Here is a 14,387-nt window from a genome sequence, read left to right as displayed (position 1 = left end):
AATATCGTGGCATCCAAGTTAAGAAGGCGTTATCCAACGAAAGACGGTATAGGACAGAATGATGACACTGACGCAATGTTTGTGGAGAATCTGATTATTCAGAAACATGAATATTCATTTGAGTGTTCAACTGAAGTTACAACGAATAGGACAGCGGACGAAGAAAATAACTTTATAGACGATAACGCGACTAATAAGAGCCCAAGATTCTAGTGCTAGCGGCAGCGGCGGAAACAGTACTCCTCAAAAAGAAGCTAACAGTTCTGCTGATTTGAACGTTCACAATATCAGAAATCCAAACACTTTTAGTATTTTAACAGGATTTTCGGAAGAAGGTCTTGAACGTTTTTATGATGATTATCACACACCTCCACGTAAAACTACGACCTACACGTCGTTGTTGAAGAGATATCCATCTATAAAAAACACATAGAACATCAAAGTAACATTTGATTACGTGGAGAGAAAAAAGACATCCATTTCGAGGAAACAAGGCAATCAAAGAACTGGAGATTAAAAAAACACGTTCTGTCCTAATCTGACATAGTAAGTGATGAAGGAAAGTGCGTCCATTACTGGCACCTAAAATTTTGGGCTATGCAAAAAAGAAAAAAAAAACAACAGAAACTGGGCACAAAAGTCTAAATATTCTGCAGCTTTCATAGCACATATCAATAAATAATACAGAATGTGCCCTAAACACACCACTACTTTCATGACAGCCAGAGATATACAGGAAGACCAAGATATTAGCCAGTCTGGGATGCGTTTTGTCGAAGAAGTAAACCAGAAAACCGCATGTTTCCAGATACAGCGACACTTCATTTGTAACGCTGATCATAGTGTATTATATTATAAACTGTCTTCTAGTACGACGTTGTCTAGAAATGGAGAGAAATCAACAGCTGCCTTGGTCCAATCTCCACACAATACAATCCGTAGTTATACAATAGATATTGGACTTTCAGTGAGTGGAGACCAAACAAAAGAACTGAATATTTGTATTCTGGAAGGAACTTTCGGTCCAAAAGTTAAAAAAGCTATTGAAGACAATCTTCCACTAAATATACATTTGGAGGCTAGCAAAAGTGGGAAAACACGCCAAAAGACCATTTGAAATCCCATTTCGTGAATGTTGTTAATGTCGCGAATAACCAGAAGTCTATAATACTTTGTGATTCTGGGAGTACTCACAAGGACAAAACTGTAGTAAATGATTCATTTGCGGGTAAAGACACTGAATGCATGATCATTCGGCGAATATTCAATAAAATACGTACAGGCTTTGGATGTATATCTCGTCGGGCACTACAGAATATGTGTAAGAAGTATAACAGACTCTGTAAGGATTCTCTACAGTGATTTCGACACTAAATTAGGAAACAGAATTTTCGTAATGAAGATGCACTCTATTACTCATAACCAGCTGTCTGCTCCAGTGTATCAGCTTATGCTTCAATATTCCTGGCAAGCGGCTGGGTACAATACTTCCGCACATGTTGCTGAATTCAGAAATGTGATTCAAATGGCGTTTGAAGAATGAGATTGTGAGGACTGTCCAGATACTGCTTTCGCCAAATGTGACTATTGTGATTCTGCATGCTGTTTCATGTATTTTGTTGAGGAGCCTCATGTACATTTTCAAAGTACGATAGTCGAAAATTAAGAGTAAACCAATGGAATGCTTCCACCATGCTAGTCTCAGTGGTACGTACAGCTTCTAAGTAGAATTGAAACACCTAATTCCTGTTCGAGCCCATACACTTCCCTTGTAAGAACATTTCCACTTACTGCTCCTTTTCTTTCATTTTACAGCTACTGATTATTTCCCTGAAACCAAATTAAACAATATTGTCTAAATATTTAAATATGTCCCTCAGAAGTAGAATAGGACTAACAAGGAGAGATAGGATGAGGAATGAAAGGGTAAGGGAAACAGTGAAAGAGAAAACTTTGCAGAGCAGGATAGAAACATCGAGACTAAGATGGTATGGGCACTTAAAGAGAATGGAAAGCAAGAGGATTCCCAAGAAGATACATGAAATGGAGATGCGAAGGGAACGACCAAGAGGAAGATGACTGAAAGATGTGGAGTGTGTAGAAAACAGAGGCGAGGACTGGACCAGAGAGACACAGAAAGACGGTGGCAAAATAGGACTACATGACGAGGCTTATGTTCCAAACATATGCAGCCTTGGGCTGGAAACTTTTCAACAATGGGATGATGATTTCCCTTTAAATTTCATTACGCTTTCAGCATAGCATATTAACTTAAAACGATAAACATCTGTTATTGAATTCTGACGAAAGTCAGTGTCACATGACCAGTCAGTTGTGGTGGCCACTCGTAAACTTATAGTTAGTTTTGACTGAGCTCGTACTTTTAACTGAATTCCTACTTCAGAAGCTCAACAAATAAAGAATAAATTATTTCAAACACAATCAATCAAAAACAAACAGCCTAAGCTGAAATAAGAAAAACATCTTCATAATACAATATTATCTTCATTATACACTTTAACGCTTCTTTTCTGTGTGTGTATCAATTGCACAATAATATCCCCTTGCAAGCCAAGACTGTACATGACGCCCATATTCATATCTAGCCTCAGGAAGTGTCGGAAGTCTGACGCGTGAGCAGTGCAATGCACATAACGTGCTTTTGGTTGTATATCCAAAACTAACTTATTTACTCCTTTGAACTTACGTCTCATATTCGAAGCACCATCACAGCACTGTCCTCTTAAGTTATCCATTGACAAATCAAGATGAGCAAAAACATCTTTTAAAATACTAAACAGAGTTTGTGATTCAGTGTTGGTGGTCTCGTATAAGCCAATACAGTCTTCGTTGAAGACTATGGAATCATCGATAGTAAGAATACAAAATGACACTTGTTTGTGAATCGAAGAATCACTTGTTTCGTCAACCATAATGGAAAAATGGTCAGTCTTCTTGACTGAAGCCAATACCTTTCTCAACACAGACTTTCCTAGTAGATCAATGATCTCATTTTGAATATCGTGCGACATCCACTTATACACCGAACGCCCTAACCAATCTTTAAACTCTGGTATGTCATTCTTTCGGAGTTCCAACAACTGCAAAAAATTTGAGTTTACATCTTCGTGCCCTCTAATTGCTAGTCCTTGTCGGCACAGAAATTGCACGGTAGTAAGAATTCTCTCAAGAGCTAAACGGCCTTTCTTCATATCACTATCTAACTGTTCATTTAATTGAGAGGCCCCACTTCGGTTAGTAATAAAATTTAGTTTCAGGACACCTTCTTTATACATAAACATATTTTCATGAAAACGGAATTTTTCCAAAGCCCTTTTTCAGTTAGAAAACCCTACGGAAGTAAATGCATCTTCTTCCTTTGAAGAAAATTGTAATAGATTTTTAGCATCTGCCTCTTTGCAGGTTTTGCATTACAAAATTTCGGTAGATGCTTCATATTGTAGCCATGTATATTTGATCAACCAAGACTTCTGAAATGATCTTCCCTTACCGAATCGTCCAGGTTTTGGCTGTGAATCGTTCTCGCCTGAAAACAACGAATCAATTGACAACACAATAATTGTTGGAGGTTGACTTGCAGTATCATCGACTTCCATGTACGCCTTTTTGGTAACAAATTTATCTAATACAGACTTAATTCACAATACACTAAGAGAGTAAAGTAAACGAATAAAAAATAGTCATGTAAAATAGTCCACTAGACACTAAAGTCGGAACACTAAACATGTCTGCAGCATGCACTGAATGAAACTATCCACGCTGAATGACTGCGACAGCAGGGTGGTCTTTATATAGCCGCAGCGTCGTAATGTCTCGAAGCGTCAAGGCGACGCGAGGCGGAGGGTTCTAGGCGCTTCTGCTCCAGTCCTCTTGATGTCGCCGCGGCTGCGGCGCCAGACTTTACCCGAAGGTTCGCGCACCGAGACAAATTCTAAGTGTGCCCGCAGCACCGTAACACTATCATGATGTACACCACTCGTTTTCAGTTAACCTGCTTACTACCATAATAATTATTTGTTTTAACTCATTACTGAATGTATTTTGAAAGGTAAGTATCGTCAGACAAGGAAAATAAAAAATTCCAACATAATTTTGATTTTACAGAGCATAATATAACTACTAATTTTCTTAAGTTATTGGGGGGAGGGGGACTAGGGCTCCCTCAGACTCATGGAGTCAGTGCCTGTGCTTCCACCGACTCAACTTACAGAATGCCAAGGTTGCTGGCAGTCGTAAACAAAAGACAGTCGACACAAAGGTTACTGACATATACTATGAATTAAAGGGAACCAACAACAGTAGCCACATTTGGGCTTTGAAATAAATCCAAACATTGCAAGTGAAAATTTATGCCAGGCCAGGACTCAAACCTGGATTCCCCACTTAACGTAAACGGTCACCCCGACTGCCTCGGCTATCCTGGCACGCTTCCCATCCGACCCAAATTTCCATTCTGTCGTATGCAAATAGTGTCCCTGACCATTCTCTGTGTGGATACACATTACGTCCAAAGTCCTGTGGGAATCAGGGAGAGTAGCCACCAGGTGGCGAATGGGCAGGGACGCTACTTGCATGCGACAAGATGGGAATTTGGGTTGGATGAGAAGTGTGCCAGGACAGCCAAGGTGGGCAAGGCGACTGCTTGTGTTAAGCAGGAAATCTGGATTCGATTCCGAATCAGGCACAAATTTGCACTTGTTGGCTTTGGATTTATTTCAAAGCATGAATGCAGTTGATGTTGATGGTTTCTCTTAATTCATGTAATGAACAAAAACCATACATCTTCAAAATATAGATATGTTGTGATTTAATAGACGTGAACCATTTTAAATCTCTGATGTTGACTTGTTCCAGTGAGTTGAAAAAGAAAATCCCTGGGAGGTGAAAGAAATTAAGCCATGCCATTATCAAAATGATGTAATCCAGGATAGGCAGCCACCTGTGGCAGATCTGAAGACAGAGTACAATACTGGTGCAGGCACAAGTGTTCCGGAGTACAACATTCAAAGGCCATTGTTGAACATAGATTTCCACATCACATGACCTCATGTGCTCCTGTGTTGACCCAATGCCATCATCAGTTATGACTGCAGTGGGCACGGCATCACTGAGTTTTCACTGTGGATCAGTAGAAACGTATTACCTGTCGAATGAATCACATTCCTTGTAACACCAAGTCAATGGTTGTGTCCTTACACCCCGTCACACAGGTGAATGGCTGCACAAAACATGCACTGCGCCACAGATGCAAGCCAGTGAGGGCAGAATTATGCAATGGGGTACATTTAGTAGTGATTCCATGGGATATACAGGGTGTCCAAAAAGTCTTCCCTGATTACATAAATTGATAACTCAGGCTAGAAGTAAGATACAAATATGAAACTGGTGTCTAATTGTTTACAAACTATCAAAGGTTTTTACACACATCAGTAAACTTCCACATGAGCACCCTTGGTAGGCGATATTCAATTTCCGTCCACACATTAGTCAACATCACTGGAGGGATCGATTCAATGACTGTGGTTATCCGTTGCCGCAGAGTTTCAAGATCTGGTACACGTGTTCGGTAGACCTCGTCCTTGACATAACACCACAAAAAGAAGTCTACTGAGGTTACGTCAGGAGAGTGTGGAGTCCAAACCATTGGCCCATGACGACCAATCCATTGCCCAGGAAAGGTCATATCGAGATAGGCACGGACGTCCAAACCCCAATGAGGTGGTGCACTGTCTTGCTGAAACAAGACATCGGGGTGATACTAAAGCAGCAGATGAACAGCATGTCCAGATACACTGCAGATGTGATGGTAGCCTCAGCGAAGAAGGATGACCTGATAATTCGATCGTGCAATAGCGCGCACCAAACATTCACCTTTGGACTGCCTCTGGTGCACTCTATGACCCTGCCAGGGGGTTGTGAACCCCAAATGTGCACATTATGGCAATTCACTACTCCACTGACAAAAAAGGTCGCTTCGTCGGAAAAGGCAATTCGTCTGAGATAACCATCATCATCTTCAATACGTGATAGCATTTCGACCGCAAAGTCATATCGACGTGTACTGTCATTGGGCAACAAGGCCTGAATGATTTGCACTTTGTATGCACGAAACAATAAACGTTTGTGTAAAATTTCATAGAGAGAGCTTTTTGACATCTGTAATTCACCTGAGGCCCGCGCACCGATTTCTTCGGACTTCGCAGAAAAGACTGCCTTACAGCTTCCACCCTGTCTGCTGAAGTTCTTGTTTGACCAGACCTCTGAAGGTCAGCAACCGATCCTGTGTTCTTGAACTTCTCATACCAGGCTTTAATGCTCTTGACATCAGGTGGATTCCTTCCAAATGTTGTCTGGAACTGTCTCTGCACTGTGCTTGGTGATCGTGTCTCATTGTACCACAGGACACACTGTGCCTTCTCCTGATTGATTAACATGGCTTCTTGGGCACTATACCTCATCCACTACTTATGTACTGCGAACCTAAAGCAGAAAAAAAACTTTGATAGTTGTAAACAATTCGACACAAGTTTCATATTTGTATCTTACTTCTAGCCTGAGTTATCAATTTATGTAATCAGGGAAAGTCTTTTTGGACACCCTGTATGGTGGTAATCAAAGGCATCATGACAGCAGTGAACTACATAAAGATTATTGTGGACCATCTGCAATGCTTCGTGCTCGAGTTTTCACCTGTGGTGATGACACCTCCCAGCAAGATAACTGTCCTGTTGCAACGTCAGAATCCTACTACAGTGGTTTGAGAAGCATTATTGTGAACTATGCTGATGTCTTGGCTGGAATATGTGACTGCTCTGTACCCATCGGAATACATATCGAGTGCCAGCTGTGCGCCCGTAAACCATCATGCTGTAATCTGCGGAAATTTCTTGATATGTGCTTAGACATCTGGTGCCACATACTCCTGGAATCTTGTAAAGAACTTTTAGAATCCATTCCAAGCAGAATCTCTGTTGTACTGTGTTTGAAAAATGGAACAACATGGTACTAAACAGGTGGTCGTAATGTCTTGACTAAGCAGTGTATGTTCATATTATTATTTTTGTTAATAGTTACAATCACAAATATAATCATGAATAATATCAGTGTCCTCACTCATAATATTTTACATTTTTATCACACTTACAATGTCAATTTAAAATATAAAAATTCTAATTATTTTTTCAACAGGATTGGACCAAATGAACTCATGGGTTGTACAGCAATTGGTGCAAGCTTTATTGGTGTTGGTCGTGACCACTGGTTGGAGATGCTTGACAACCCACGAAAGCCTGTAGCTCAGTGGTACCCACTGCTTGATTCTGTTCCTGGCCAGATTCCTTCTACTGGACCACACCCATTGCCAGCAAGTTTCAGCTGTCTCAACAGCAGGTAACTGCAAGTATATGTAGAACATTCTAATCCAGGATCTGCCTAGTATTTGAGAATAGATATAAATTGAGCAAGACTAATTTTATACAGTTACTGGTTGTATTTATTTTAGCCCTGACATATTCGCAGTTCAGCTTCAGATAGATCCCTCCATTTTTATGTTATATTTGGAATCTGGTAGCAATTTTTTTAAAAGATATTCTGACAGGGAGGGTCTGTGGACCTATAGTTGCTGATTCCCACCCACATCATTAGTCAGCCCCTTAATATTGTGATGCTCTGTGGATAAAGTTAATTTATCCTAATATTCTGTACTCCTCTCTCCAAATGAAAAACTATCTGCTGTCAAATCCAACACTGAACTGATTCATTAGAGTATAAACATAACTCCAAACATGAAATTCCTCTTCCTGATGTCATTAGCTATTATAACACCGTTCTGTGAATGAAAAGCACATGCTAAACAAAACTTCTTTTATGAAGGCTCTGAACCATTTACATTTACATTGTGCACACTGTAGCAAGCTGAAAAACCATGTCCTTGAGATGCAATCTCATAGGTTTTCAGCAACCCTTGCTGTAAATGTTGATAGATAATACTATTCTAAATTGTCACAAGATCATAGCTTTAAATACTCCAATGGAATTTGGTACCTCACATTCTGACTGATCAGCTTCTGCCTTATCAATGGTTAACCTTGTGACAAATTGTGGTAAATCATTCTGCTAAGACAGTGCATCACCACTGCTTATGTGAAAATGACCACCAGGACTGATTGCTTGTAGAATTCCAGTATTTGTGATACGTTAAAATTATCAGTTGTATGGTAACAAGACATTCTGTTAGCAGAATAGTCTTACCATGAATTACATCAGACACATTATTTGTTCCATAGACTCATCTTGAGGAGGTCCTCGTAGATGCAGAATTCATCTGAAAAACTTATCGTGGAATACATATTTTCCACATGCATTAATGATTTAATGTCCATTGCACAGATTCTAAATGAAATGATTACAGTGGTATAGAACAAGTCAATAAATTGAAACTTGTTTTCACTTATTAAGCAAAAAAATATACATTTTCCTTGTTTTATTGTGAAGAAAATTGCAAAAAATTGCACTACGTGCATACCTGTGAACATAAACAGGCTAACACTTAGGGGTGAAAAGGAATGAAAGAAAAAGTCTTATGAAAGAAACAACTTTACTATGAAAGGCAACAAAACAAAAGAATAAACAAAATAAAACTAAACTGTTAGAAAGTGCATATCTTTTAAATCAAAATCTGCTTCTTGGTACCATTCGACACCATGATGCTCCACCCTATGCGTTGCAACATGGATGAATATTCCTTGGAATGCTGTCCACAAGGCTGTCGAGATATGGCTGCTCAAGCCTATATTTAAGCAACTGTCCTCTGGAGGTTATCCACTGTGTGGGGAGGACTTCACAAGGGTGCATTGTGCTCATGCATCAGCATCTGGCCTCCCAACTCTCCAACCCCAGTAGAAATAAACACTCTGTTGTTAGGTCATGGAGGGGAAGAGGAGGAAGCTTCTTTTGATTTGACAAACACAGACCAGCACAAGCCTGTACCACTTTGTTTTCACAAAAAAATGTAAAATTAAAATTGTAACACTAAAACCTGCATTTTTTGCAGCTTTTTTTAGATACTCTGAGAATTCTGTGATTCCTCTGAAGCTCTGTATCTTTTGACTGTATCTGTGTAAAAAAATGTTTAACATGTTGACCACTGCATGCACAATGATGGTTGTTTCACCACCAGGCCAGTGGGCACTCAGCGTCAGGCACAAGTGAGGGTCCGCTGTGGCTCCTGGTAGTCTCGAGGCAGGCAGTGTGTTAACAACGCAAATTGTAAGAAATTTAATGCTCTGCAAGAAAGATCTAAGTTCTTCCAGTTGTAGATCACAGAGAATGTAGGTCATAGGCAAAAATCTGCAAAAGTACCAAAATGTTTGGGTCTTTTGGTTGCCAGTAAGTCATAACAGAATTCTCTGTCAACTGCCCTGTCCTGTTCAAAGTTGCAAACGTGGTATGCTCTAGTGAACTGCACTCAGGATGGTGTTTTTCTTTTACCTCAGTTGCAAAGGTAATTGTAGACAGCTATTTTCCGTAGTCAAAAGAGTATTAAGAGAGAAGTTTCTGATTTAAATACTGATTAAAAGCAGAAGAAAAACTATTTAAATGATGAGAGTGATGCAAACCTTTTCTTGATCAGTGCAGAATTGGGCAAACTGTTCCAGTCATAATGTTAACCTCAGGATGTGTCTTGACTTTACTGTTGATTGTTTTAAGCAGTGTTTTTCTTCTTGGTAAGAGTGGATAATGTAATTCCTAAAATGGAATTTCACAGAGTACTAACAATTTTAATTTTCGTCGACTCCGCAGCATTTCTTCATTTCTACATACAGGGTGACTCTTCAGTGTGTATAATAAAGCAAATGATGTAGAGAGAATGCTGAAAGGAATCTAAACATTATATGCCAGTTTTCACACATACCAATATTTATGGGACTGTCACTAGTTTATTGTAGCTCATGAACAAAAGTCAGAACAACATTACACCAACAAATTCATATGCAAAACAATCACATTATAAAGATTCAGTGGAATTGCTTGGTCCAAACAGCACACTGGTCACAAAATGCAAAAACTGTTTCAGTTGTAAACCAAGCGAAGTCGTCTGGATTCTGTTTTTGCACTATCTGAATATTTTACGGGTGGCATTGCAGTTCTTCGTGCAATATTCTCTGTACACTGTGATCCGATATTTCAAGTTGCAGTGCATTCTTGTATACAGGATGTATGGGAGGGACTTTGCCTGAAGGCTTCTTCAACTCCTGTAATATTCTCTGATGTGCACACATTTTGCACTTCCACCCATTTCCTCAAAGTTCTGTACCCACACTTCAACAGCATGTGTCGATGGCACTCGGCGTGATGTATCAAATTGTAATGAACACAAAATACGTGCCACACGGCCACATAGCTGTCATCATTTTTGTAAAATACCTTCATGGCAACAGCACTTTGTTCACCGGTACACAACACCATCTCAGCTGAACATTGATATCACGGTCAATGGCGAAGGTGTGTTGACCAAATGGCACCGCTCCCATTTTTGATTCCTAATATAATGTACTATTTCCAGGGTTGCAAAACCATCCATTCCATAGCCACACCTGTTTAGTATCTGCTGTGTATTGTCAATGTGATCCAGGAAGTCTTCTGTGGAACTGCTTATTGCAATATCCACCCACAGCTGACTCTTTTGGACAACGCCTGTTTCTGAAAACTCATTCCTATAAACAAAATACTTTGACATTAATTTTGTTAAATCATACAGGAAACAAAAAAAAAAATGCAAGAGGAAATTTCATCAGCGAATTATCTGTGCTTTCTGCAGACAAAGTTTTCGCATTCTAATGGAAGCCTGTCCTGCCTATAATTGAAATGGTGTTAAATAACTGATTTAACAAAACTACAGTTATAATTCTGTTGGCAGTTACCAAACAAAGAAATGATTAAGATCAATTGCAAGGCATGGGTCCAAGAACTAATTCATTAACACTGCTCATTCTGAAAAGTCAAAGTTAATCTTCTTCTTGCTGTCAGTATTGTGGTATAATTCCTCCATTCAGTAAGCCATCAATAATGCCTTTCTGTCTTGTATTCAAATCAGCATAAACAGGTGTTAAATGTAACATAGTTAAAATGAAAAACCTGATAAAGTTACTTTTTTACTTATTCATCATATTTGATTAACCACAAAACAACTTTTTCTCACTTCATAAAATATTAACAATATGACCCACAAGGGAACATCAGAGATGAGTTACATTTCAGCATCTCTCCATCACATCTCACACCCAACTCTCAGCTATTGCTACACAGAGAAAACATAAACCAAAGTTACAAAAACTTTCCATCAATAACTCACAGAGATACATATCGATTTTTGTTCAAAGATGCTAATTAAGTAGAATATTTTACTTCAGATACTGATTGTATTTTGTTAAGTTTTGAGCGATCAATTAGTTTTGGATACTCTCTTGTAATAAAAGGAGGCAAATAAACATTACATAAAAATATGGATCCCCAAATATCAATATAAACCAATAATCTCATATTGACAAAAATATGTATTACCAATGTTACAAAATATTATAATAGCAAAAAGGCGTATCATGTTGTATAACTGAATACAGCTATATCACCATCTACTAAACTCCAGGATCACACTGATGTAGTCTCATTATAGCATGCATCGAAAACTCACATTGTACATTACAAGTACCTGAAGTACTTCAACTCGTGTCATCTTTATCTCTTTCCAGATGAAGAGAAAGTCACTAAAATAAACATGGCACAGAGGAAAACTGGATGGAGGTTTGCTCAAAAGAGGTACATTTCCTGAAGAAGGTAACTGGATACATGATACTGAAATAAAAACTTAGGTATCTGCACTGTATGTTCTGATGGAATCAAAAAGATATGTCTCTAATGCAGCTCTGTGTACCTCCTACTGTCCATAAAAGTAATTATTTCCATATATATATATATTAACAAACTATTTCTGTGATGTAGAAAAGAATGTAATACAGTAGTGTGACAAACTCTGTAAGTATGAAATATACACTTAGCTAAGAGAAAAAATGCTTTAGTACTAGAAATTCTTTTTATATGAGGAAGATCATATCTGAATATTCTGTAAGAAAATTTAAACAGAATGTGTGAAGACTATCATGAAGCACAATGTATATTTGAATTACAAGAAGCTTTTTCGGTGTGTAGCATTTTGAACTTATATGCATTCTTTGTCACTTCTGTGTGTTAACTAAAAAGATATTAACATGTAAAAGAATTTTGCTAAGCATAAAATCTACAACATGCATAAACAGTAACATAATATTAAGGAAAAAAACAAAGGGTTTATGTTGTTGATTGCATGGATAGACCTTTACCTGTGACAAATAATGCTACTGGGATAAATTATAAGCCATCAGATAGTATTGTAAATAAGACTTTAATTTTGTAAAAGAATATTTATTTCCTCACAATTAGTGTATGAAACTGTGTGTTCAAATCAGCTTTATGCGTCACAAGTATATAGGGATGAATGTTTTCCTCTTAAATGATCTTCTGGAATGAGCAGTTCTTCATGGTCGATGTTTAAAAACGCATTTGAGCTTATATATGTATGTGACACCTTCAGATCATTGACAGTAAAATATGCACACAAGTATCATGATTGGAACTTCTTTTTAAAAACATAGATAAATGCATAATTTACAATTCACAAAAACATGGACAAAAATACTGTTACTGATGTATCTGATATTTTACTGCAATATTATTCTTTATGAGACACTTCGCAATGAGATATAAGATGGCTGCATATTATATATGAAATGTATAACTGAATTTGGGTTACTGTCTAGATAATCACTTTTATATCTCTCTTCCGCCACACCTTTTGTTTTTGTTTTTTGTTGGCTTTACTATTATACGGAAATGGTTTTCCACACATGGTCTTGTATCAAAGGTTGTAGAAAGCTGTTATTTTTTAGTATTATTTCGACTCAATAAGCTCACCATTTTATTGACTGCTTGGCAAGCCATAGTAATTACTCAAAAACCATATCTAATAGTTGCAAAAAATGACAGTCTTTTTTTAATTTAAGTATTAAATGATTTTATTTATACAATACTTCTTAAGAATACTATCTCTTAGATGTTCAAGAAAATTAAATACATACAAAATTCATAAAAGTGAAACTCCATATTTGTAATGCAGTAATTTGTACAATGTACATATCATGCTCTGTCAACCAAAAGAAAAAGAAATAATATCTTTACACAATAAGTGTAAAACTGATTTGATTTTAAACACAAGAAGCTGATATATCATCAGTTATACAGATATTAACACTACAAAATTTGTAACCCATGGCATAAATGTTACTGTGGTGTAAAGTTTCTTTAACTGTAGTGAGAAACAACTGAAATATGAATGTGTGTGTACTCTAATGGGACCTGTTATAATCTCTATGGAAAAATCATCAAATGAAATGTCAGTGCATATTATTTCACCACTGTATCACCACAAAATGTTATTCTTGCTGAGCTGTTTGCTCCTCAACTATGTAACTCTTGTAAGAAATAATACATATTGGCAAATCTGTTGTCCTTTGATCAAATTTAATTTTTTGACAACTTTCCATCATAAATACTTACAGAAAAGAAATCTAGTGATTTCTCCCTAAAACTGGTGTTTTAATTCTGGTAGTACCTATTTATGCTATAACAGAAATTAAGTAGTCAATTCACATATGTTTGTTCATAGAGCCCCAGAGTAATCTCAAAACACAGTGGTGTCTTTAGTTTGGGGTAAATATTTATCATATATCTCGACAAAATTTTTGATTTCCATCACTGTACTTGTTCCTTCTGTACAGTAAATTGTTCATCACTATTGATGGAAAATCTGAAAACCTCATTCTCCATAAGTAATCTACAATGTCAATATTAACTTCTTGTTTCACATGTTAGGTTAGCTAAACTTAGTTCTCTTTGTGAGATCATAAAACAGGAAAAAAGATCAGAATTATATTGCCCAATTTTTTTTATGCAAAACATAATTCTATTTAAAATGAGAAAATGTTGTCTTGCCCCTGGCTCAATAAAACAACTATGATTTGTTAAGTGTGTTCTTTATTTAACACAGCTTCTAAGTAACACTCAACCACAATAATAATCAACAAATAATTAAAACAATGCTGCACCAAAAACTTGTTGTTCTCTGTGGAAACCTGGCAAATAAATGAAGACTTGGATGAACTGAGGAAAATAATCATAAAAAGACAATTGCCACCTATTAATCATCACAGTCTAAACTTGGAAATTTTGTAAAATTACATGCACATTATACTCAATGAGAGCTGTCAGTTCCA

General features: G+C 37.4%; 1 protein-coding gene across 1 annotated transcript in view; it reads left to right on the top strand.

Annotated features, from left to right (window-relative positions):
* The window catches only part of LOC126199498 (synaptotagmin-10-like), a 582,178-nt gene extending 570,283 nt beyond the window's left edge, over positions 1-11,895 (top strand). Inside the window, exons 8-9 of the mRNA XM_049936421.1 lie at positions 7,210-7,410; positions 11,772-11,895. Of these exons, the coding sequence (XP_049792378.1) occupies positions 7,210-7,410; positions 11,772-11,775 (205 nt within the window). The 3' untranslated portion in view covers positions 11,776-11,895. The remainder of the gene's footprint in view (positions 1-7,209; positions 7,411-11,771) is intronic.
* Positions 11,896-14,387: the final 2,492 nt, after the last annotated feature.

The sequence above is a fragment of the Schistocerca nitens genome, chromosome 8 (genome assembly GCF_023898315.1).
Source record: "Schistocerca nitens isolate TAMUIC-IGC-003100 chromosome 8, iqSchNite1.1, whole genome shotgun sequence".
NCBI classification, from domain to species: domain Eukaryota; kingdom Metazoa; phylum Arthropoda; class Insecta; order Orthoptera; family Acrididae; genus Schistocerca; species Schistocerca nitens.
The sequence above is the reverse complement of the archived record's forward strand: the minus strand, read 5'-3'. Positions and strand labels throughout refer to the sequence as shown.